Source organism: Vicia villosa, linkage group LG5, assembly GCF_029867415.1.
Source record: "Vicia villosa cultivar HV-30 ecotype Madison, WI linkage group LG5, Vvil1.0, whole genome shotgun sequence".
Lineage (NCBI taxonomy): Eukaryota > Viridiplantae > Streptophyta > Magnoliopsida > Fabales > Fabaceae > Vicia > Vicia villosa.
The window spans coordinates 24,779,812-24,806,335 of record NC_081184.1 but is presented as its reverse complement, the minus strand read 5'-3'; the positions used below and the strand labels follow the sequence as shown (position 1 = coordinate 24,806,335).

Genomic DNA, 26,524 nt, shown 5'->3' with positions numbered 1-26,524 from the left:
ATGAATATTCTAGTGTTTTATAACAAAGGGGCTCAAATAATGATAAATGGAGGGTGGATCACACAAAGCCCAAAAACAAGACATGCTGAAATGGGCTAACTAACCGATTAGCACTAGCATCCAATCGGTTAGATCTTATGAAATTTCAAAAAATCAAACGTTGGATTGCACCACAATGGCTAGTTGAGTGAAACATTACTACAAGGACTATTTTCAACGTTTAGCTCTCAGATTTTACCATTGCTAATCGATTGGACATAATCTATATATAGAGGTAACTTTCTCATTTTTCTCATCTCATCTCATTATTCTCTTACTTGTGCATTGCATTAGAAATATATTAGCTATTTTATTCATCCATCATCACCTTAATATTTTCCTCAAAGAGAACCCATTCCTCCATACCCTCATCCTAATATTTCTTTGAAGAATTTTCCTCTTAAGCGCGTGTAACCAAATTCATCTTTTACTATGTTGATAGAGAACTATATGTTTCTCACAACTTGGATGAAGATATCTATAAGAATTTCTCCTTCATGGGTTGAAGGACTTTGTGTTCGAAAAAACTTAAGAGAGGTACCCTGAGTTAGTGGGAATGTTCTACGCTAGTATGTTCTACAAAGATGATATCATCAACTCCAAAGTCATGAAGCACCCCCATCACAATGTCTGTTGAAGATTTTGCTTAAATGTGCAATCTTCCCTTCATGAAGCAATATTATGATAAACTTGATCTTGAAGGTAACAAATTTAATTTCGATATTCATGGTCATTATTTTCTCATTGATCCCACCTATAGAATTCTAACTCTCTTTAACATTGGTCTCATTTGTCCAAATAGAATATTGATTCACTACATAATAAATCATGTGCTTTTCCCAAGAAAAGGTAATAATAGCACCCTCCAAAAATCAAAAGTCCCTACAGTTTGGTTTTTGGAAAACCAATTTGTGAAAAATTGGGCAGATGTCTTACTTCTCCACATGCTAGATAGCAAGAGGAAAAATATTACCTTACCTTATGCCGATCGAATCACGAAAAATCTTATCATACTCCGGCTATGAGTTCAAAGAAGAAGAACTATACTTTTTCACACAAAGATAGGGCAAGCGGCTATAAGCAAGTGATAAGTGCAAATTGTATCTATTTTTGTGTATAAGTTTTGTTGCACTTATCTATTCTTTTTGACAATATCGTTTAAATAAACGTTGTTTTGTTGTAAATACGTTTACTTTACGGATTATTGTATTTTATTGTAATTATGTACCGTTTGATAGTTTTAATGTCTTTTTGTAGATATTCTTGCATGTTTGGAGTCTCGAGTAATAAAGTGTCGAAGGCATGGCTCCAGATGCGCGTTTTGAAGAAATAAAGAGCCAAAGTTCTGTCAAACTCGTTAAGCGCAAATTCTAGCGCGCTATGGCCCTTTTTGTGTTCCTCTGGCAGTAAAGCGCTCATCTTCTTTTTAAATAAATTGTTCACCCCCGCATTACTTTGTGCATATACCAAGTCTCAACCAACTCTTTGTAAGCTGATTTCCTTGTGCTTCGCCATCGACCTGTTTTCAAAACTCTTTTCATAATAAAACCTTGACTTTTGTCGAGTGACTTCTTTAAAACTCCTTTTGTGCATTTGAACTCTGGTCCTTTAAAACTGTTTTCAATAAAACCTTTTTCAAAAATTTTATGCAGAACTACAAATGCTCTGACTTCTCCATTGCTCTAAGGAGGTATGTAGGCACAAGATGCAACGTCTTGCCGAGCAAAATTTTGTAAATAACTTTTCTTCTCTCACTTCTTTCTTCTTTAGCAAATAAAACTGGTTTTAACATAACACAAATTTTCAAAAGGTTCATGTGGAGTACCACGGATGAGAGGGGTGCTAACACCTTCGCCTTGCATAACCAACCTCAGTATCGAGATTTCTTTTTGTGGGTTTTATCGATTTATTCCCTTTCCTTCATGGGAATCAATAAAGTTCGGTGGTGACTCTTGCTTGTGTGAGTTAAGTTAATCAAAATGTTAAGCTCAAATTTTTCGCCGCTACAGTGTTCATCATCCTAACTTGAGAAAATCATAATTGAGAGAGGGATAGACATGGAGGGCATGGTCAAGGAGCGGGGAGGAAAGGAAATTTCCAACTCTAGATTCTTCCAAAAATGGGAGTATGAAGCTCTAGTGGTTTTGGATGAAGATCTAAGAGCAAGTGCTTGGTTTGATCATCACCATCATCTTCATCACTCAACTATGCAAGATCATAAGTCCTCTCAATTCAAGGTGAGTTCCATAGATAGGAACTTGGGTAGGATTTAAGAACAATGCATGATAATGGGTTAGATTAAGATAAACATATTGCATACTTGAATAAATGGTGAAATATGTGTTCTCTTAATGCAATTGTGTGCTTTGGGTAATTAATATATGATGGAGTTAGGATTGGGATGCAAAAAGGGGCTGTAGAACCCTAATTTCGTGTTCTACTACTATCTAGGTTTGCTTAGCAAACTCTGTTTCACTTAGCGATGTCTGGAGAATATAGAAAATTAAAAGCGTTGGAAAGGTAATTTAACTCTCCTTATAAATATAACTATATATCAAGCTTTTAGTTCAGTTATGTGATATGGAAAATGGATGATTAATTGCATGATGTTGAATAAGCATAATGGCCTTGAGAATATGCTTATATGGTTACCCCTTGTATTGATCTTATTCCATTAGGTTAAACCTATGTTTTATACTTGACGAATGTCTTTTTGACCTGAATAATGGATGCATGGCTGAGAATAAGGAGTTCGGATGTATTATGGAAAGTTCTAATTTTTCTGAGTTTCAGGACTTTCGCTTAGAAAAGTTATTTTGCTTAGCGAATTATCCTGTTTTCAAAACTTGGTTTGCTTCTATTTGAGTTTGATGGGACTTCTCCTAGCAAAGTAAGCTTCGCTGGTAGTTCTCTTAGCGAACCTCCTTAAGCTGAATATTAATTATTTGATTCGCTTAAGTGCAGTTCCGTTCCATGATGTGAATCGGATGCCTCCTTTGTCCATTATGACCAATGTGATGTATTGTAGGATGTTTAATTGGATGATATGATCCCTTTTATGCGACTCTTGTATGCGTGCTTAAGTTATTGAATTGTGTTGAATGATATCATGTGGTCATTTGCTTGACTATTTCGTTTGTTCCAGTTGAACATTCGGATGTGACAGTGACATATTCTTAAATCGAATTAGGCCTAAGCTACTAGGTGGTAAATCATATACGACGATAGACTGGGTCCAACTTATTTTACCGTTGTGATGTGCTTGTGAGGGTCTATAAGTCATTTCCCACTTGACGTTAACACATAAGTGTTCTCGATAAGTCATACAAACCTGAGCTATCATTGTGATATGTTTGTAAGGGTCTATATGTCATTTCCCACTTAACGTTAACATATCGGCGTGCTTGGTATGGTGAGGTTGTGATGCCGTGTACGCAATATCACTTCGGGCTTACCTCTAGTGATGCCACGTAGACAATATCACTATGCTTTCGCCCGGTGGGCTTGTGAAGTCATGTAGGCATTTTCGCACTTGCGAAACCCACCAAAATATGGATGATTGAAGGGGTTGTGACGCCACTTAGGTAAGGTCACTTCGTTAACTCATCACGAATGGGTGCGTAGCCATGTAGGCGTAAATCACAACGGTACCAGATTAAGTTCTGGTGTACCTGTCTGATTCATCGTGCGGTAGTCTTGTGTGAGTTTCTTGACACTAGGAACTTGGATACTCATCGATGGTGTGATTTCGTGCCTTAGGTAGACAATCAGATACTACTTTTGGATTCCTCGTACACGGGTACGAGTCTGCATACTTGTTTCTAATGACCTTGTGTGATTTGGGGTTAGTTTCCGATAGCAGATAGGCAGGTAAACCCAGAAGACATTTTATAAAAAATAGTGGCGGAGCCAGAAATTTTAGAGAATCTGGACAAAAATTTTACATCTTGTTCTTATTAATTTTACACTATGTTTCTACTAATTTTGTCATTGATTTTGTCTAAAAATTTTGCCATTGATTTTCTTTAAAAAATTCATACCCTATTTTTAATAATTTGGCTTCTGGTGTTACGACTATTATATGAAGAGTATACTACGAAAGAAAGGATTGAGTCCGGGCGCGTGTTTAGGCTTGCTGGGCTGTAGATCCGTCCATGTTTATAAGTTTTCTATTTATATAATTTAAATAAAAGATATTTTTTTTCAATTTTTATATTTATTTATTAATTCTCAACTTTAACATTCGTACTGGACCTCCAAACATCTTGAGACGGTTTTAACTACATATTTTCTAAAAGTATATGTACGGGGTGTTACACTCACTGTCTATATGACCTTATACTTTTTGCTCCTCCAACATTTATGTTTTTGACATGGCTTTTGTCACATGATATATACCTTAAAAGCCCATTAAATTATCTTAGTCTATACTTTAAAACACTTTGAGTACTCAAAATCATTTGAAGCGAAAGAAGAAAATTGTTTTCAAAATTAAAAATAAATATCAAAATTTGATGTCACCTAAACTTGAATTCATGACTCATAAACTATATTTACTATGATTTTGCAAAGGCAAGGAAAAGCCAAACATCTAAAGACACGAAGCGGTGAGTTTCAAAAACATGTAACAATATGAAATAAATGAGAAAAACATGCAATTATCAAGTAAACATATATCATATCAAATCACATTTAACAAAAGTCGTGAATATCAAACATCTATATAATTCATACAAGAAATAAATATTTTCATCTTAAAGAAGCCTTAATACAAAATAATCAATATAAAATATGAATATCTATCACAATAATAACAATGATATGCATGTTTTTTGACTCTAAACTTGTTATGCAGATACAAGGGTAGATAAGAAGCCATTTCAAGCCTAATATTAGCTAGAAAAATTGTAAATAAGAAGTCATTAAATATCAAATAAGGCTAATATTAGGTAAGAAATCCTTATAAGCCTAATATTAGCTAGAAAAAATTGTGGATAACAATTTTAAATCAATGTTAGGCTTAAGGGGGACATAAGTCCATAAGTAAGCAGATACATTAAATCATAATGATACTTGATTCTGGTACATACCTAATCATATAAAAAATAATCAAAGTTCAATATAATACTCGAATTGATAGGATATCTAATAAATTATTTTTATCTAAATGTTATGATTTTTTTTCAATGTTAAATTGCAAAACATATTTAAAACGAAAAGTTTCTTGAGTAGCTTCTCATAAAATAATTTTTAATCGATATTTTTATGAGAAAATATGTAATATTCATAATATTTAAGTTTTAAAAATTATGAATATTACATATTTTCTCATAAAAATATCGATTAAAAAAATATCGATTAAAAATTATTTTATGAGAAGCTACTCAAGAAACTTTTCGTTTTAAATATGTTTTGCAATTTAACATCGACAAAAAATCATAAGATTTAGATAAAAATAATTTAAATTTCCAAAATTATTTATGAATATATTCTACTAAAATATTATTTTAAAATAATTTAAAATAATATAATTTGAATTTATAATTTTTTATTTAAACATTGTCTACAAAATAATATAATAAAGTTCATATCAATTTTTGAAATATTTTTATCTTACCTCAGAATACGGAATAACAAATATGTATTTATGAAAAAATATATATTTCTTTGTAAGATATCGCATCAATTTCTTAAATAATCGCAAGATTAAGCAAGAGTTCTACAAGATGAAGGAAAAGAACACTAAAGCTCTTAGAGCTCACATAGCTTAGGAAGAAGAAGATGAAGACTCTTCTTCCTCCATCTCAAGTTCAGTTGATGATGAAGTGGCTTGTCTATATTTAATGAAGTGTAAAGACTTAGAGGTAAATGATTCATACTCACATTTTAAACATTTATATAGTCAACTGTACAAGGCGTTTCTAAAAATGCATTATGATTCTCTAAATGATTTTAAGAAAATCTCTCTTCAAAAGGAAATGATTTAAAAACTTGGGAGAGAAATTTTACATCTTGAAACAAGAACATGCATCTCTAGTAAAAGAGCAATTGTGTATCTCTAGTACTTTAGAAGGAGTTGTAAATATAGTTGAATGTGAAACTTTCCCAATTTTAAAACTTAAAATTAAAAACTTGAAAGGATAATTAACATATATCATTAAATCATCTAATGTTGTTTCTATTAATTTAAGTGTTGAAAGAAATTTTTTTAGAAAACAGTTAAAGGAAAATGCTTATTTCACTAGAAGTAATAGAAAGACCATTTCTACTAAAGTAGTTTGTCACTATTAGGCCTCTATGTCACATTAGAAACATAAAAGTACATAATAGTATCATAGCATGGGTTCCTAAAGACCTTGTTACTAACCCTTAAGGATTCAATAATTTGGGGGACCTAAATTACCTTGTTAATCTTCTTGCAGGAATGTCTTGCCGTCACGAAAAGAATGTGACTTTTAAATAGTGGTTGTTTAAAACATATGATAGGGGATGTTTTGATATTTATCGATTTTGATCACAAAGAATATGGTTATGTCACGTAAAGAGATAAAAATAAAGATAAAATATTATGAGAAGGTACTGTGAGAAATCCCTCCACAATCACCGTAGATGGAGCTCTTTTAATCAAAGGGCTTAAACACAACCTCTAGAGTGTTAGTCAGTCATGTGACAAAGGGTGTTCAATTAATTTTGATATCTTAAGTTGCTTAATTGAACATAAATCTAATAAAAATTAAGTGTTTAAGGGTTTTAAAGTTGATAACATCTATATGCGTAGCTTAGATGATGTTTCAAAGAGAGGTACTAAATGTATAGTCACCAGGTGTAACGACTCATGGTTGTGGCATAGGCGTTTGAGCACGTGCACTTTGATCTAGTTAATAAGATAGTTTTCCATGAATTAGTGATGGGTCTACCAAAAATTGTGTTTTGAAAGAAAATCTATTTGATGCTTAGCAAATGAGGAAACATACAAGAGTGACTTTTAAACCAAAATTTTTTGTTTGTACAAACATCTCGAGCTTCTCCATCTAGATCTCTTTTTCCCCTAAATGACTAAAAGTCTAGAAGGAAATTATTACATGTTTGTTACTGTGGATGATTATACTAGAGACACTTGAACCATATTCTTAGATTACAAGGAAGAAAATTTTACAATTTTTGGTAGATTTTCCAAGCTAGTCCAAAATAACTTTTCTTTGAAAATGAATTTTTAAGTGATCATGGTGGTGAATACTTTAACCATCATTTTGAAAATTTTTGCAATGAAAACAATATATAACCCACAATTTCTCATGTCCCCGCACTCGATAAAAAATTGTGTTTTAAAAGGATTGACACAAACTATGATAAGTGAGACACGTCTATCTAAATACGTTTAGGCAGATGCGGTTGTCATCGCATGCCACGTCTTAAACATTGTGTTCACTAGACCTTCTGTAGAGAAGAACCCATATGATTACATAAATATAGAAAGCCAAATATTTTTTATTTTCACATTTTGGATGATTATACTAGAGACATTTGAACCATATTCTTAGTTTACAAGGAAGAAAATTTTACAATTTTTGGTAGATTTTCCAAGCTAGTCCAAAACAATTTTTCTATAAAAATGATTTTTTAAGTGATCATCGTGGTGAATACTTTAACCATCATTTTTAAAACTTTTGCAATGAAAACAATATATAACCCACAACTTCTCACGTCCCTGCACTCCACAAAAAATCATGTTTTAGAAGAATTTACACAAACTATGATAAGTGAGACGCGTCTATCTAAATACTTTTAGGCGGCTGCGGTTATCATCGCATGCCACATCTCAAACATTGTGTTCACTAGACCTTCTGTAAAGAAGAACCCATATGATTACATAAATATAGAAAGCCAAATATTTCTTATTTTCACATTTTGGGCAGCAGATAGTGGTAAGGACAAGCTAAGCAAGTTTGATGCTAAAGTTGATTGTTGAATCTATCTAAAGTATTCCTCACTAAGTAAAGACTATACAACGTTCAACAATAGAACGTCTACTGTTTAAGATTATGTGCAGTAAATTTTGATAAAATGAGACCCACAAGATGGAAAAAGATAGGTCAAGTTTTAATGTTTCAAGTGTGTTGATAGAATGTTTGGTAAATGATGATGATTCAAAATACAAAATAAAGTCTAGATTAACAGGACAATCATTAATTATTCTAAATACAATAACATTTTATATCATTTTTCAAAGTCACACTCTTGCAAGTTTTTGTAAATGGATGCATCTACATTGAGCTCTTGGCAACTAAGAAAAGGGGATTCTTCTTGTGCTGAGTGATTCCTGGCAACATTTCAGTATCAATATCTTCTTTTACCAACCCATGTGGCAATTTCCAATCAAATGAATAAAGAAGATTTGCAAGGATAAGTTCTATTGATGCAACTGCCAAAGACAAACCAGGGCAAATTCTATGCCCAGCTCCAAAGGGAATTAGTTCAAAATCTTGTCCAAGAAAATTTATCGAACTTTCTAAAAATCTTTCAGGATAAAACTCCTCTGAATTTTTCCAAACTTTAGAGTCTCTCTGAATGGCCCAAGCATTCACATACAATATTGTCTTCGCTGGAATGTTATACCCACTAATTATGCAATTTTCATTTGATTCTCTTGGCACGAGAAGTGGAGCGGGTAGGTACAACCTTAGTGTCTCTTTTATCACTGCCCTTAAAAAAGGAAAATTTTGAATATCATTTTCGTCTAAGAAATCTTTTTTACCTCCTATATTTCTAATTTCCTCTTGTAATTTATTCATTACTCTTTGGTTTTTTATTAGAGCAGTCAAAATCCAAACAGATGTCGCTGATGTAGTATCTGTTGCAGCTACAAGCATGTCCTAAAAAGAAATAAAGTATGAAAGATATATATCGAAGATAATTTCTTCAAAATAATTATTCATGTTATTAATAAAATTTAAGAAATATAGAATCATAAAAATGTTTATACAAAATTAAATATTCATCACTACATATTTAAATTTATTGAACTTGATGAACATGCTACAAGCATAAATTAAAATTTTAAAAGAATTTTGATCTTCCAGCTTAATTTTCTAAAATATGTTACATTATTCTAAAATATGGTATAGCATGTCGGCCAATTATGAAGCAGGTGGATTTTTTTTGTCTGAGATTTGGATTGACAATTTGCTTTAATTGGATACTTGCATTAGCCTTACGTCTTTCTAGTTTGAAATTATTATTTATAATTTTTTTTAATATTGTTTGAAAAAGTATTTAAAGTTAAAAATTATACAAACGGGCCCGTCATGCCCCCATCATGCTCGTACATAAATAATATGAATTTATTTAACTTAAATTTAGGATATTTTAAATGACATAAAACAAAAAAATCTAAACTATTTTTTACTTATATAAGGAGAAAGTTAAACTAGTTTTTATAAATCTTTTAATTTAAAATTTTAATATTTTTAAAATTTTAAATTAACCTTTAAAATCTTTTAGATGTAGATCTTATGCAATGTGTTTTTGCAACCTTTTCTCAATTTGTATTTCTTTGAATTTGGCTCTAGAATTAGATATAGTTTCGCATTTTATGGTTTGGTTGACCTACAAATTCCAAACTAAATATATTATCACAAATAAAATTGTAACTAACAAACAGTTGGTAGACAATGACCAATTTGTTTTAACTTTAAAAAAACTGATTTTTTTTATATTTTTAAAAATAAATTTATAAAAACATTTTTAAAAAATATTATATGTTTTTTAAACTTATTTTTTTATCAATATATATATTTTTGAAGATTAAAACATAGTTAAAATCACAAAATTTTAAAATAATTGTATTGTAAAAATATTTCTTATGAAAAATTATTCAAATTAGCTTCGAATTTAAGTGAATTTTTTAAAATTTTGATAATTAAGTTTATTTTTAGTAAAAAGATGAAATAATTAAAATAATATTTTTAAAAAAACTATTAAAATTAATTTTTTTATTAAAATTAAAAAGAAATTGAAAACTTATAAAATAAGAAAAACTTAAGGGTCTAAGTTCTGTTTTTATAAAGTGATATTTTATTTAACGTTTTTAGTTTTTTTTGTATAATAAAAATAAAATTTAATTTAAAATATAAAATGATATAAATATTTTATATAATTATATATTTTATTTATTACACAAAAAAAAGATGAAATATTTTTAAAATAAAAAAATTAAAGATGATTAAATTAATAAAATATAATTAAAAATATTAGTGACCGAATTTCGGTCTCTGATTTTCTTATATAAATTAAGTTTTATATTAAAACTTTTTTTCGAGACCGAATAGGCAATCACAAAATTTTAGTCACTGGTGACTGGTTTTATTTAATGACCTTGACTACACTATATACAGTTGATAATTTAATTGGCGATACATATTAATTTTTAAAAAGAGATTCCAATTTATCTGGCATAAATAAATTTTTTTAGATAAAAATAAATAAAAAATGATGGTTATTGTGAGAATAATATTGAAAAAGATGGTTATTCATATAAAATTTTGCAGATGAGTTGTGGAACCCTCGCTATAGTTAGGTATCATATTAACTATTTTTTTTTTCTTCGCCATGGGCTTCTTGGTGGGATTGTTCTTGTTATTTTATTGTTGTTTTGGCTCTTTATTACTCTCCTAAAAAAATAATTGACAATTAACCTAATACTTAAAAAGAAGAAATTAAAAAAAAAAATTAACACAAAAGTTAAGAAGGAAAATTAATTAAAATATCATACCACAAGGACTCCTTTGATGTGATCAAAAGTGAGATCAATTGAAGACAAATTTTGTTTCTTCAATTTGAGTAAGACATCAACAATATCCTCTTCATCTTTAATTTGTTCTCTATTTGGAGCCAAATGTTCATCAATAATCTCTTGATAAAATTCATCAAACTCCTTGAAATTTCTATCAACTCGACCATGCAATCCTCTCACTTTATCAATCCAACCCATGTATGGAATATAATCAGCCACAAAGAATTCTGCTAGCAAAGCTTGAAACTCATGCAACAATCCATGAAACCTACTTCTCTCATGTCCTTCATCCTCATAGCTTTTCCCAAAAGCAATTCTACATATTATAGTACTTGAGAGTGAAATCAATAACTCACTCAAATTTATATTACTTGAAGAACTAGTATGCTCAGAAATTTTTTTGATCATTTTCTTCACCTCAAATTTTCTTATAGAAGAATAATATGATACACGTTTGGAACTAAAAATATGAACAGCAGAAATTTTTCTTAGCTCTCTCCAAACTTCACCATAAGGAGAAAATACCATTTCTGATCCATTATAGGTTAATTTTTGTTGACCATATAACATAGGTCTATTAGAACACACATGACCATTGTTTTTCAATACTTCTTTTGCAATTTCAGCTGAAGAAACAACAATAGCTTGTCTAAAACCAAGTTGAAGTGAAAATATAGGACCATATATTTTTGAGAATTGTGATAATTGAAGATAAAGTTTAGAAATGTCTAGTTGATGAAGATTTCCTATTATGGGAAGGCCTTTAGGACCAGGTGGAAGATTTTTAGTGGTTCTATGTTTATGGAAGAATATTAGCAAAGGAAGAATTATACATAGAAGAAGTAGATTTAAAATTGAAAACATTGTTTAAAATGTAACCTATGATAGAGTACGAAGAGGAAGAGAATGAGAATGGTTTAGGTGTAAGCCTCAACTTTGAAATATATATAATTTGATTGATGTGAAAAACCTAACTTTGTTACTATTTATTAGTTGTCATATGATGACCATTGACTATGAACAATTATCTTGTGTCCCCCACCCATGTGAAGAATTGGATTAGTACGTACATAGGTCTTAAATTATAAACTTGTCGACTAAATTGAGTGAATTAAAAAAATTGTAATAATATGAAGTTTCTAAACAATTGTTATTATTTTTGAGAAACTATTATTACATCCCTTAGGATTCTCCAGGTTTTACTATGCCTTTAAGTGGACGCGAACAATCTTATGTGATGTCGAATGAGATGTCACGACATAAATATCTATTGATGAAACTAATAACGCAAACAGCAGCAGAAAGAAAAAACAAACAGTGCAGAATGGTAAAGAACACAAGGAATTGTTCTCCTAATTCGGAACAACCTTCCTACTCTGGAGGTTACCAAGCCAGTGATGAAATCACTATACGATAGTATCAATTCAAAGCTAAACTCCCCCATTTACAGCTTATCACTTAATCACTAGCCTTCCTATGACTTCTACTTAAGACTCACCTAGGTATAAGGCCCACCTCAAATCCCTTCAGTCACAAACACGTGACAAATAACACAAACAATAAACCATAGAAGACACTCTTCCAAGACACTCAATTCTCAATGCTTAAAAGCTTATGAGAACGACACTACTCTCCTTGCTTAACAGCTTCGGAGATCACACATCATTTAACACGTACAAGTTTTTGAATGCACACATATGAAACTTACAACACATAGTCCTTAATCAAAAACACACACATACAATTAGGATTAGGTGGTCTTTTATATATCAACAGTAGCTAGCAGACATGGGCTTGGGCCAATCTTCAAATAGGGTTTCTAGGACAACCCATAACACCTCCAAGACATCAGGTCATACTTACTCCAATATTGTTGGAGTAGTTAGAGTAAATTCATCCTGAGATTACGCAATCAACACACACAACCAGTTAAAAAACAAACAAAACCCTAAAATAGAAATTGTTGCTCAATTCAGTTTCAGAAACCAAGGATGTTAAGACATCTTCTTTGACATCTTCGCAGAATATCCTAATAAACTATTTTACCAAAATTGCTGCCAACACATAACCAACAAACTTCCCCTTTGACAAATTTTGGCTACAACATCATTAGGTCACATACACAGCAATCAGAGAAGCACAACAACACTTAACATAACATTTTGGGGCATCACATGCTCCCCCTCAACATACTATTACTCCCCCTCAACTCACCATAATTAACTAGCTATTTAGCAACTTGAGCTATTAAATACTCCCCTTTTTTAGCCAGAATATGTCAAAATTAAGAGTAAGAAAATATTCAAGGTAGTTTGAAGAGTACAACAAAAACTGCGAGCACACGCAAGTGCCAAAAACAAAGCAAAACAAATACAGTTATTAGCCAGATTCGAGCAGTCTTCAGGACCAGCAAACTCAGTAGCCTCAGAGTTGTCTTCCTCATCATCCGACCTTCCTTTTTCAGAGTCCACTTCCTCATCAGCACTGTCATCCTTTTACAAAAATCCTTGATTATCTTTTCAAACTTAGCCTTTCTTGAAGAGCTAACCCTGATAACTTCATCAAGTTCTTTGCAAGCCTCCACAAGTTCAGAAATCATCTTAGCCTTGGTTGAGATCTTGTTCTCAACAGATGCAGATGTCATGGCAATGTCAGGGACATACTTTTCTCTAAACAGTTTAAAATGAAGAGACAAAATAGACTCTCGTTTGGCTATTATATAAGTGCCAAGAAGAATCCCAGGATGTTGGCTTAGGATAATACCACAGATGAGAGTAGGAAAGGCAATAGGCATCTTTACTGCGCGTGTTCAAACATGCTTCACAGTTTGATAAAAAAATGTAGGCACCATAATCAAAGGCCTTCTTGCTTCCAACTACATAAATGAGTTTTACTAAACTCACAGAGATAACTGAAGAGTTATTGGTAGGAACCCAGTTGGCCGCCTCAATCCTATGCAAGATGGCATATTTGACACTCAATTTGCTTGCTGGGAGCTTATCCTTCACAGGCCAGGTATTCACTTGATTTGCAGTTATAATTTTGCAAACCTGGTTATCCGTCACTTCCAGTTCACATTGTTCATCTTCTCTTCTGTCCATATATCTATTGATAACAGCCGATGAGAATTCAACACATCTACCTCTAACATACACTTTCCTGAATTCTTTACGTCTATGGTCACCACAATCCATCAGAATATAAACGATGAATTCCTTTACAAGACCATCATAACATTTTCCAAGCCAAGTTACAGTCTTTATCAAGCCATCATGAGTGATCAGATCCATAATCTTTAGACACTCAAGGGCCTCTTTTCCTAGCTCTCTTTCAAGAGCAATTATCCTTTGATAGACATACTTCCATTGATCAACACTGTCCCTAGAGTGGAAAGAAATGTTGTCCATAGGGGCATCAGGAACGTGAATTGGGCGGTCTCATCCACAGTTATACCTAAAGTCTGAGCAACAATCTTTCTAATGTGTCTATCAGCAGCTACGATATTTTTCTCTGAGTCATTAGGGCAAGATGTTTCAACATTAGGTTTAGAAACATTACATCTAAGGGGAACAGAGGTTGCTTGTGATGACATTGCATAAGGCAATTTTGCCCTTTTGAACTCTGTTGTTGAGCACGGAACAATGGACAATGGGACAACATCGAGTACATCATCACAAGAAGGTGACATCGAGTGGATATTAGACCTAGATGCATGTTTAGCAGAAGACTGACCACAATGTTGAGTCATCCTTGCGAATTTGTGTAGTAGAAATTATTGACGAAGAGATCCTCTTTGGGTTACGAAAATGAGAAAGTTGTTGGAGAGAGAGAGAGAGAGAGAAATAGATTGACACGAGGGAGGATGATCGACAATGATTTGGATGGATTGATTTTGATGAGTACTTGTTAATTTTTTTGGCCTAAAAGATAGCATTTGTGTTATACCAAAATAAATGATATAAGAAAACTTTGATGATATTCCCGCACACTTTTAATTGCAATAAACCCTTGTATGTGTCACCGTCTAGTTTTCTTCTCGAGACCTTGAAGTATTTAATTATAATATTGACACCTTTATTCTGAGATCGGAATACATGATCTCTAATCTGCATAGTTTGTAGACCAGGGTGATAGAGTAGGCCATCGTATTTTGAATTCATTTTCTTGACATAATGTTGAGGCATCTTATCAGCCATTTCACTAGACACATCATAGTTAACACATATTTGAGTGCCCATAAGTTCACTTTCCTCTTTCTTCTCGCAAGAGTTGCTTAGTCCTTGAGGGACCCATACGTAACAGTCGTCTTCAGTCCTGACTCCTCTCATTACCACTTCACTCTTCTTATTGGATATTGTACACTCAGTTTTAGAGAAATTTACTTTGTACCCCTGATCACATAATTGACTTATACCTATCAAATTGGTTGTCAACCCTTTTACAAGTAGTACATCATTCAGGTTTGGTCCTACTGAGCGCTTTAGACCTCCAACTCCTTTAACTTTACCTTTGTTTCATCACCAAAGGTTGTATAACTAGTGGAATGAGGTCTGACATCTATCAATAGATTCCTGTTGTATGTCATATGCCTCGAACAACCATTATCAAAGTACCAGACATCTTTGGTTAGACTTCTAATTATGGTATGAGCCATAAGACTAGTAATTTTATTCTTAGGGACCCATTGATTTAATTTCTTCTTCCAATCTGGTCATAGTTTTCATCTGGTCTTCCCTTTCTTTTTTTAGATCGTGTATGAGATCTTTTTGTTTCTCACTTATTTGATATAGTTTTCTGAATGATGCAACCAATTCATCATAAGTTAGATCATCATCACTTGAGGCTTCAGTTGTCACCCATCTTCCAGCCAAGGCTTTCACATGCTTGCTGGGTTTCTCATCACAGTCACTTTCAGACCCCTCTTTAGTCCAAGTTATAGATGGCCCCTTCTTCTATTTCCAGAGATATGTAGGACATTCAATTTTAGAATGTCCAAGATCTTCACATTCATCGCACTGTATACCCTTTTCTTGTGAGGACTTATCCTCAGCCTTCCTTCTTCCAGCATCATTCAAATTGAGGATGTCAGATGAGTGTTCCTGAACATTTGATCTTGAATTTCTGCCCATTTGTTTCATTATCCTATTGAATTGTCTTCCAAGCAGAACTATGGCATTGGATATCCCTTTATCTGTATCCAGATCACATTCATTCATACCGACTTCAGTGTTGGCAACAAAAGCTATGCTTTTTTTCTTTTTATCGACTCTATCATTTATGCTTAACTCAAACGTCTGAAGAGATCCTACTAGATCATCCAATCTCATCCGGTTAATGTCTTGAGCTTCTTCGATAGTAGTCACCTTCATGTCAAATCTCTTGGGAAGGGACATGAGCATCTTTCTCAGCAATTTCTCTTCTGGTATCTTTCTCCTAATTCACTGGATGCATTAGCTATCTCAAGAACATTCATATGAAAGTCATGAATACTTTCATCATCTTTCATCCTGTCATACCCCAATTTTTGACCTAAGATACCACCTCATATCATAGCATATGCATCATTTGCATCTCTAACAAATTGCATAGCTTGTGTTTGCTACTTGTGACTCGGCAGGATTTAAACAAGAAATCACTCATCAGTACAAGCAACAATCAATTAGGGTTTTGTTCTCCCTTCATCTCAAATGAACCATCTTCATCAACAATCAACATTTGGTCCTCAGAGATTCATTTCAACAAACTCAAAAGCTCTGAATCAACCCGATTAGGGTTTTGACTGAAGATAGCACACCCCTGACTTTTGCTCAGGATTTGACCTAATGACTTGGGACATGACCTCAAGACCCCAAGTACATCATTTTGGCCTAATCTATTGACTCAAGACATCTCCTACACAAGGATTGATCAACAGTGAAATTTCAAATCATCAGATTAGGGTTTTGAACTATCAGGGACTGAAATCAGGGATCACATTTGGGAAACCCTAAAAATCCCCAGGAAGTCAATCAAAGGTTTCAATCATTTTCAAATAATCCCTATGACAACATCCAATGGAAATTACATCTCAATTCAAGATCCACAGTCATCAATTTCATCAGATCGACAATTAGGGTTTTTGACCTAATTCACTGAACAACTGCCTTTTTTATCAGGACATGGTGCCACAACTCAAACCATGGCTCAATATCCTCTAATGCTTCAATGTGATCCATTCATACCATTCATTTGGTGAGGATAGCTTGGTTCATTTGAAATCTCCAGAAACGCGATTCGTCTGAAAAAGTCAACTGTACAAGATCACCATTGACTTTTGGGGAATTTTAGTCAACCATGACTTTTGAAGTTTTTAATCATCAATATATGATATATGACGCCATTTGATCAAGAAAAATCAAGAAAATCAATCAAGAATCAAAAAGTCAAAAGTTTGACTTTCATACTTAGAAAATTTTCTAAGTGTTTTTCAATGGTTTTTTTTTTCAAACTTTGGGAGGGAATTTCTCAAAATTTCACCTACAAACTGAAAAAAACTTCCAACATGAAAGTTGTAGATTTTGATCCAATGAACAACTTTGTCACATTTAATTTTTTTCCAAAAGATCAACCATTTAAGAGATATGGAGCTTCAAAGTTGGTATCTCTTGAAAATTTCCCTTAAAACTTCATTTTCTTCAAAGTTCATGGATCTTTTTCACCCATTTCCTTAAAGGTCTTGAAGAAACTTTCAACTAGGGTTTTGAAGTGTGTAACATGAGCTTTCCAAAATGTCCAAGAGCATGAAAAAATATGGAGTGTAGCCATGGTTTTGAATTTTGACATTAGTGAACTTTTCACTTGAAATTTCAAGTCATTTTGCCAAAGTTATGAACCATTTTGCCAAATGATCCAAGTAATGATGCATAGATGCAATAATTGGAGATATTTTCTGATTTGAGATCAGAATGGAAAGAGATAAGAAGCTTGGCAAAATAACCATGGTTAAGTCACTTTTAACCATTTGCATTTAATGCAAAAGATGCTAGTTTATCTCTTAAGCCAAGTCATCATACTTTGGGCAACTTGCAAAGGCTCTGCATTCAGAAAGATTGGCCTATAAATAGAGGTGCAAATCACTCTTCAAATCACACCAAAACCTCACAATTATAGGTTTTCTCTCTTCTTTCTTAGAATGCAAGTTTCTTAAGTTTCAAAGAGGTAAAATTCTCAACCTCTAAACCTTTGAAGTTCTGGCCAAGGTGAGGGTTCTAACATCTCATAAACATCAAATGTGATGTGTTTGATCCATCCACACACCCCAAAAACACCTAAATCTCAGAATCACTCTTCAACCACCATGTTTGCATAAAATGAGCCTTAACATATCAATTCTCATACCAAGCCATATCTGTCCAAGTTAATCATCCAAACACACTCCATATACTTCATATGAACTGTTCCAACCATTATCCATGATCTGAAACATCAAAATCAACTAGCTTGATCCTCACTTGAGCTAAACTGCAGATCGGGTACCACAAGGTGATCAAGAGGTTTTCAATTCACTCCAAGCATCCAAACATGTTCTATAAGGTCCATTGAAGCTGTCCAGATTGAGCAACAACATCTGTAACACCTCCAGGCTCAAATTCGATTTCCAGCTTTGCCATTTTTGAGGTAAGTGCTTATGAACTTCAAACTCATACATACATGCATCATAAATGAAAAATTGAGTTGCCATCATGTTTCTGCACTATCACTGATCAATAGCCCTCAATCAATTTCACAATTCATCAATTATACACAATTTCAGATTGAATCATAAGATTAGGGTTCTTCGTGTTCATCAGAAAACCATTGATCTTAGAGTGAAAATAAATGCAATTAAATGATACCATCGTGTTCCTTATGAAAATTCGAGCAAGATAGGCTATTCACTTGATAAAATTGGTTCAGTTTTAAGGAAATTCAAATTCAAATGGGGTTTGTGTTCTTGGCGCCATATTTTTGGAATTGAATTTAGAAACTTGATTCAAAACATAATCAATTCGTTGCAAATGATTAACAGACCACGCGCGTGGTCCAGTTGGTTAAACTTTTGAGTAATAACCTTAAGGTCACGAGTTCAACACTCATAGGGACCAAAACCATTTTTTTATCACTTGTTTTTTTCAATTTTTTTACACAACTTTAATTAATTATTTAACCAATCAAAATAATCCATTTTCACTTCATTTTTTGCACACCTCTTATTTAATATACATATTTTATGAATACCAAAAAAAATCATCAAAGAATATTTATTTAATACATTTTTTAATTAGGTTTAAAAAGACATGTTTTTAAATGTTTTTAAATACTTTAAATATTATTTTTCATTTGATTTTTAACCTAATCATTTGTAAATATTTTTGTGATCAAACCCTAATCACTTAGGACTTAATTGAGCATTAAAACTCGTTTTAACTTAATTAAGTTGATTTTTTTCAAATTCAAATCGTTTTAAAACAAGCGATCGCAATTCTTTTCAAAAACGATAAACCATTTCTTTTTGATTTTTCTTTTCAAAAGAAACTATTGATTGAATCTTTTTGAATTGATCAATTGATTTTCAAAACGAAGTGGGGCCTCTCGAATATTAGAGAGTGTAAGTCCCATTTCTTTTCCTTTTTTTGTACAGTTTTCAAAACAATAAAACATTCTTCAAAATAAAATCTTTTCAAACAGTTTTCAAATCATTTTCAAAACAACAAAACTTCAAACTTTTCAAATATACCATGGGCCTCCATGTAGGTATAAGTCCCAAGCCCCTTTTGTACATACCCTTGCCTTTGTACAGTTTTTCTTCAAACAGAAAACTTCTTTCAAAACAACTTTTAAACAGTTTTTCAAACGACGCGTCTGTAAATAAACAATCAACCATGTTTTATAAAGTACCATGGGCCTCCATGTAGGTATAAGTCCCAAGCCCTTCTGTAAATACCTGTTTACATAGCTTTGAATAACTCAATGGGCCTCTCCCCGAGTATAAGCCCTGAGCCCTGTGTATACAAATGGATTATGCTTACAGGTATATTTCCTTCATAAACTCCATTATATACACACACTTTGTCATATATAACTGTTCATATAACTGTTCATATTTGTTCATATACTTGTTCATATTTGTTCGTACTTGTTCATACTTGTGATTGTGTTATATATACTTGTTCAACTTAGTACAACACTAGGTTCCCCATAGCCTCCTATTGGGCTTCGTGCAAAGAATCTCCACTAGTTTAGGTTAGGACATAGAGTATGGTTTCCCGGTGAAATCGCTCTAAGAGCTCAAACCAACTATACCATGCCTCCCCTTGGGCTTTGTACAAACGAGTGACCCTCCCATAGCCTCCTCTTGGGCTTACAATGCAAGGACCCTGGATTGTCCCTCCCATAACCTCCTCTTGGGCTTACAATGCAAGGACCCTCGGATAGCCTCCTCTTGGGCTTCGTACAAGGACCCACGGGATTCTTATAAGCATCCCCAATATCCAAATCAAATACCCTAGGAGATTAGACATTTATCATCTCTATGATAGGAGTATCTCTTCTATATCATCACAAACAATCAATCAATCAATCAATCAACTTAACTTTTTTGCCACAAGGCTGGCTAATCAATCAAACCTTTTTGCCACCATACTGGCTGATTAATCAAAGTTTTTGTCACAAGGCTGACTTCATTGAAACTTTTGCCACAAGGCTGGCTGATTAATCAAAACTTTTTGTCACAAGGCTGGCTTCATTGAAAGTTTTTGCCACAAGGCTGGCTAAAAAGCATCTTTATCATTCTAAGCGCCATAAGTGGCACAGCCCAGGGCTTATAATGAAAAGATTTCAAACAAAAATCAAACAGATGTATGTGATGATATAGATTAGATACATCGAACATTTAGATGACATTTGTCTCTTATCCTTTGCTTCCACTAGCATAAGTGGGAACTACGATTGCTCTGACTTTCTCAACATCCCTTTGAGAATACGTAGGCACAAGGTCGTATCCTTGGCGAGCAAAAATTCTCTCTCAAACCATTCAAACCTTAGCACCCGTAGACCCCGAGCTACAGATGCTCTGATTCCCTCTAGGGGATATGTATGCAGAGGATCGCGATGATCTTTGCGAGCATAATCAAACAAACACCTTAGTCTCCCACCTATTTCACAACAGAACCTCCACCACAAAGGACGAAAAAACAAAACAAAGAAACCTATAGAGTACTATAGATACGTTGGGTGCTAATACCTTCCCTTCGTATAACCAACCTTCTTACCCAAGATCTCTTCCCCACCTTTTAGGTTATTGCAACTTTTTTCCTTTTCCTACTTTGGAAATAATAAAAAGTTTGGTCGGAACAAAGAAAAATCATTTTTTTATGAGCACTCGAGCCCAAAGAAGGCATCAGGTGTCTCATCCACAAAAAAAAGGATAAACGATTTTTCGCCCGCGACACATCCTTAGATTCTCAAATTGGATGGTTAGAAGCTGAAGTCTTGACATCTTCAATTTGGATGTACCTTCATGAGCAGTTTTAAGAATTTCCCATGCATCCTGGGCTACTTCACATGTGTTCACCAACCTAAAGATGTTCTTATCAATTCCATTGAAGATGGCATTCAGGGCTTTAGAAATGTCATGAGCAAGTTCATCCTCTTCTTTGTCCTAGTCTTCCTCAGGATTTAGCACAATCGTGGGTTGTTTGTTTGCTCCTATGATAACAGGATGCTTCCATCCTTTCAAGACTGCCTTCCAAGCCCGGCTATCTATGGATTTCAAGAAAGCCACCGTACGAGGTTTCCAGTAGTCATAATTTCTTCCATCCAGAACAGGTGGTATGTTCAAAAATCCTCCTTCCTTGTCCATCGTATAAGAAAGTAACCTCCCTAGATCTCACCCAGATGCAGAGCAGGATGCCCGCTCTGATACCAATTGAAATTCTGGTATCAGATATGTGATATCGAATGAGATGTCACGACAAAAATATTTGTTGATGAAACTAATAATGCAAACAACAGCAGAAAGAAAAAATAAACAGGGATGAAATCAGTATACGATAGTATCAATTCAAAGCTCTGGGGCTACCAAGCCAGGGATGAAATCAGTATACGATAGTATCAATTCAAAGCTAAACTCCCCCGTTTACAGCTTATCACTAAATCACTAGCCTTCCTATGACTTCTACCTAAGACTCACCTAGGTATAAGGCCCACCTCAAATCCCTTCAGTCACAAACACGTGACAAATAACACAAACAATAAACCATAGAAGACACTCTTCCAAGACACTCAATTCTCAATGCTTAAAAGCTTATGAGAACGACACTACTCTTCTTGCTTAACAGCTTCGGAGATCATACATCATTTAACACGTACAAGTTTTTGAATGCACACATATGGAACTTACAACACATAGTCCTTAATCAAAAACACACTCATACAATTAGGATTAGCTGGTCTTTTATAGATCAGAAGTAGCAAGCAGACATGGGCTTGGGCCAATCATCAAATATGGTTTCTAGAACAACCCATAACACCTCCAAGACATCAGGTCATACTTACTCCAATATTGTTGGAGTAGTTAGAGTAAATTCATCCTGAGATTACGCAATCAACACACACAACCAGTTAAACAACAAACAAAACCCTAAAATAAAAATTGTTGCTCAATTCAGTTTCAGAAACTAAGGATGTTAAGACATCTGCTTTGACATCTTCGCAGAACATCCTAATAACATGTTTTACCAAAATTGCTGCCAACACAGAACCACCAGGAATCTTTACACCTACAAGAAAACTAAAACAGTTACCACAAGAAAAGAACGAGGAATTGAAGAGAGAGGGTAGTCTAAAAATCTCTCATTCCACACCTTTAAGTATCGAGAAAGAATACAAACTTGTTCTAGGCCAATATGAAGGTTCCCTTTGAAACTGCCCAAAGTATGCTTAGTCGGAACCACCTGTTGAGCACGCTTCTTTGATTCCTCTCGAAGGTTCTTCACAAAATCCCCACAGACGAACCAGTCTGGAAATGGAGAGCTAAAAGCCACACCAAATTCATTAGTTAGCAGTCAAGGGGAATTGGGAGAAAACATATCAAAAGTTGTTTCATATCGTTTTTCAGGTGTAACGTATGAAGGAAATTTTAAAGTCTCCATTTTCTTAGTAAAATTTTCTTTTAAAGTGACTGCAGCTTCACGGAATGTTTGACTAAGATCATCAGGCCTGTAGGCATTTTCAAAATATTTTTGGAATGCTGGAATTTCTTTGATGTGTGTTGAAGTACCTTTCTTGACCTTCTGCTGCACAAAAGTAAAAGCTTTTGTGAAATGTTGAGTAAACGCCGAGAAATATAAATATTCGTTGGAATAGTACTCATGCCACCAAGTGTCAAACTCTTGAGTTCAAAGGGAGTAGATTTTGAACGCCATAGGGGTAAGTTTGGTTTGGCCTGAGTATCTGGATAGATACTTGTTACTATCAGCCTCCGAGTGGATCATGTTGTATATAAGGAGAGCATTCTTCTTTGCAAAGAGAGGATTTGGCGGAATTTGAATTAGGCCAAACTATTGGGACACTAGGTTGGGTTGGTAACTTAGCAAGTTGATTTGGTTCTTTTATTGACGTAGCCTAAGAGATAAGATCCTGGGGGTAAGAAACGATGTCCATGTAGCAATCGACTATGCCTCTTAACCTTCAACGGAGCAATGAATTTTTGTATGAACCATTCCAATTCATAGTTCCTGGTGGAAAACGGCCATAGATGTGGTAAATTTATAGCGCTCCGCAAACACCATCACATAGCTAATGAAGGTTTGCTGAAGGTTACGTCCTTCGTCACTTGGAGTTAGTTGAGCCAGGCGTGTCCATTCAACCCTCCTATTCTTAATTTCATCAGCCTCTACATTGATAGGGTTGATATTTGGTAAGGACGCTTTAAAGGTGGCATTTCTTGGGATTATTAAGGTCATTTACTGCTTCGCCTAAGGGCTCATAAATTTGAGCCAAAATCATTTCATTAAGGTAGAGGTCATGCCCAACATGAAGTTGGCTCGCCATTATGAGAAACTTCTTCGCCACTTGAAGGGATCTCAAGAAGAACACGTAGCGGGTTATCCATAGAGCGGGAAAGGCAATATGCTATCGATCTGAGACTTCGTCAGATCCTTTGTCATGGTAGTGTTCGTTGTGAGTGCTGAATGTAGCTCTAAAGACGTCAAAGTCAAATCATTCCTCAGCCATATAAGTTGGATTGAAATTTTCACCGGTGGGTTTAAGCCCAACGATGGCAGCTATGTAGAAGATGGTTGGTGTCATCATTCCAGAAGGAATATAAAAAGTGTGGTGGGTGAAATCCCATAAATATAAGAAAGAAACTAACATGAATTTGCAATAGACATGTCCTACTTTCGACAACTACATTAAATCGAAAATGCCCATATCTTTCCAGATTTGGGATTTTTTTCTTCTCTACTTTTTCTAGCTAACCAAAATAAATAATGGTGTCCTTAAATAAAGGGCGAGATCGAAAAACCCTAAAGACATTGTTCATATGTGTCAATGTGAAGAGTTCATCCATCAAAGGATTACCTTGTTGATCAGGATGGGGTTTTTGTCAGTATGCACTTTATCATTTTCCCCAGGCTTCCTAGTGTTGGCTATGGGCTTATATCTACAGTAAGTTGGAAAAAACTGCCTAAGTTTTTCAGGGTCAACATTTGGATCTGCAATAGGTACTAACATTGCATGTGTTCTACCAGTAATATAAATGGGATGCAATACCTTGGATTGATATATTCTTCTTTGTTCTTCAGTGAACAACTCAGGCAAGTTTTGTGGGTTACCGACAACTTGTGGTCCCGTAATTTTGTGAACGAGAGAAAGATCGAAAGATTTCTTGTTTTTCTAAGTCTTTTTGTTGGATCCTTGCTAATAGTGGTAGAAGACGCCATTGTTGCAGTAAAAAATTGCAAGAAAAAATGTTTGAATGGTGAAGATGAGGAAAAGAAAGAGCATACGTCTACAGGAATTCGAAAAAGAAGAAAAGTGTTATAACAAGATTGAGAATCTATGTTCAGAATCTGGTTTTGATGATAACAAGTGTATATTTTGAATAACAATTTTATTACTAATGATTTAAATTGAGTGTGCAGATACAATGACAAAAACCTTTACAACATACACAACAACTCAATCAGAAAGCACATCAGAAGCTTCAAAGGAAATGAATAAGAAAAATCAGCTACAAGAAGTCTTGCAACATCAGAAGATCACGTACGAAGAAAGATCAGAAGTTCTGAAGTTACAAGTTCTGATAGAGCAACGCAGTGACATACAAAACGCAAAAACAAAAGAGTCACTTATGAACCAATGAAGAGTCTACAGCTCAGCATACAAATTGAATAAAATAAAAAGCTTAGAATCAAATGGGAAGTTATTAGAAACATCATCATCAACAAAAGGGCTGCAACAAGTTAATGGAACAACTCCTGAGGATGATTGAAGAAGCAACCCACATGCAGCTTGTTGAAGAAAACAAAAGTAGAAAAGCAACACGCAAGCATTTAATATGCTCTCCAAAGATCAAGATAACGGTTACAATCTTAAAGAGTATAGATAAAAGAAAGATTCATTATGGAGAAGAGTGGTTCATAAACATTAGGGGCTCAAAATTGGAATATCACTAAAGTGGTCATAAGATGAAGTGAGGAAATCTGAATCACCATCAAAGTTGAAGATCAATGCAAGACGAAATCCTGAATAAGAACTGATGTTCTTAATCTGCTTAAAGAAGAAAGCTGAAGATCAATGCAAGAAGAAATCCTGAATAAGAACTGATGTTCTTAATCTGCTTAAAGAAGAAAGTTGAAGATCAATGCAAGAAGCAATCCTGAATAAGAATTGATGTTCTTAATCTGCTTAACTGAAGAAGTGAAGACGAAGATCAACTTGAAGAAGCACTCAACACTGGAAAACAATGATCTTACTCTACTTACCACCGTGAAGCAAGGATCTAGTCAGAAGATGCAGACAAGAAGGGTTCAATGATTATTCAACTAAAACAAATTACTTGTCATACAGTTTGTAATAGGAATATCTTCTTATTAAGAAGAATTATGTGAAAACCAAGTTAAATTGATAATGATACCTTGAGCGACCAAGTTAAGGTCACAGTTAGCTGTGCAGGGAGTTAGTCACAACGCGTTGTTGTGCAGGTTACTAGATTGATGAACGTTATATCTATATGGGATCACTGAACTGTTCAGTCATCTAGGGGTTAGTCACAGCAGTTGGTTGTGCAGGATTGTTAGTCACGACGGAGGATCGGGCAGTTGTAATCAAGATTGGTTATAGTGGATTAAGACCTCTGGACAAAGGAAAATCACCTGAAGAAGGTGGACTGGAGGTACCCTTATTTAGAAGGTGAACCAAGATAAAAATAAATGTGTTCTTTACTTTCTGTATAATTTATTTAACTCCGTTCAAATCATGTTAACATATTCAGAACTGTACTTAGCAAGTCAGAGGTTCTGATAACACATAAGAATTTTATATGAACATCTCATTTGTTATGAAACTCCATTCTAAGCATGCTTCTGTCATACCCCAAAATTTGCCTTCCATATTCCATTCATAATACCTCAAAGCTCAAGAGTTTCTTAAGACATTCTCCTAAGCAAG

At 33.9% G+C, this 26,524-nt stretch overlaps 1 protein-coding gene across 1 annotated transcript; it reads right to left on the bottom strand.

Annotated features, from left to right (window-relative positions):
• Window positions 1-8,229: 8,229 nt before the first annotated feature.
• On the bottom strand, window positions 8,230-11,766 carry LOC131601460 (cytochrome P450 71A1-like). The gene is made up of 2 exons (XM_058873277.1): window positions 10,811-11,766; window positions 8,230-8,912 (listed from the first exon to the last, which is right to left on the bottom strand). The coding sequence occupies exons 1-2, from the start codon at window positions 11,693-11,695 to the stop codon at window positions 8,304-8,306; spliced, it is 1,494 nt and encodes a 497-aa protein (XP_058729260.1). The 5' UTR covers window positions 11,696-11,766; the 3' UTR covers window positions 8,230-8,303.
• Window positions 11,767-26,524: the final 14,758 nt, after the last annotated feature.

Bases quoted from the DNA above. Each gene is read 5' to 3' on its own strand.
- LOC131601460 (XM_058873277.1), bottom strand. From the start codon at position 11,695: ATGTTTTCAATTTTAAATCTACTTCTTCTATGTATAATTCTTCCTTTG. The intron at 8,913-10,810 runs GTATGATATTTT...ATTTCTTTTTAG, and splicing joins ACATCAAAGGAGTCCTTGTG to GACATGCTTGTAGCTGCAAC.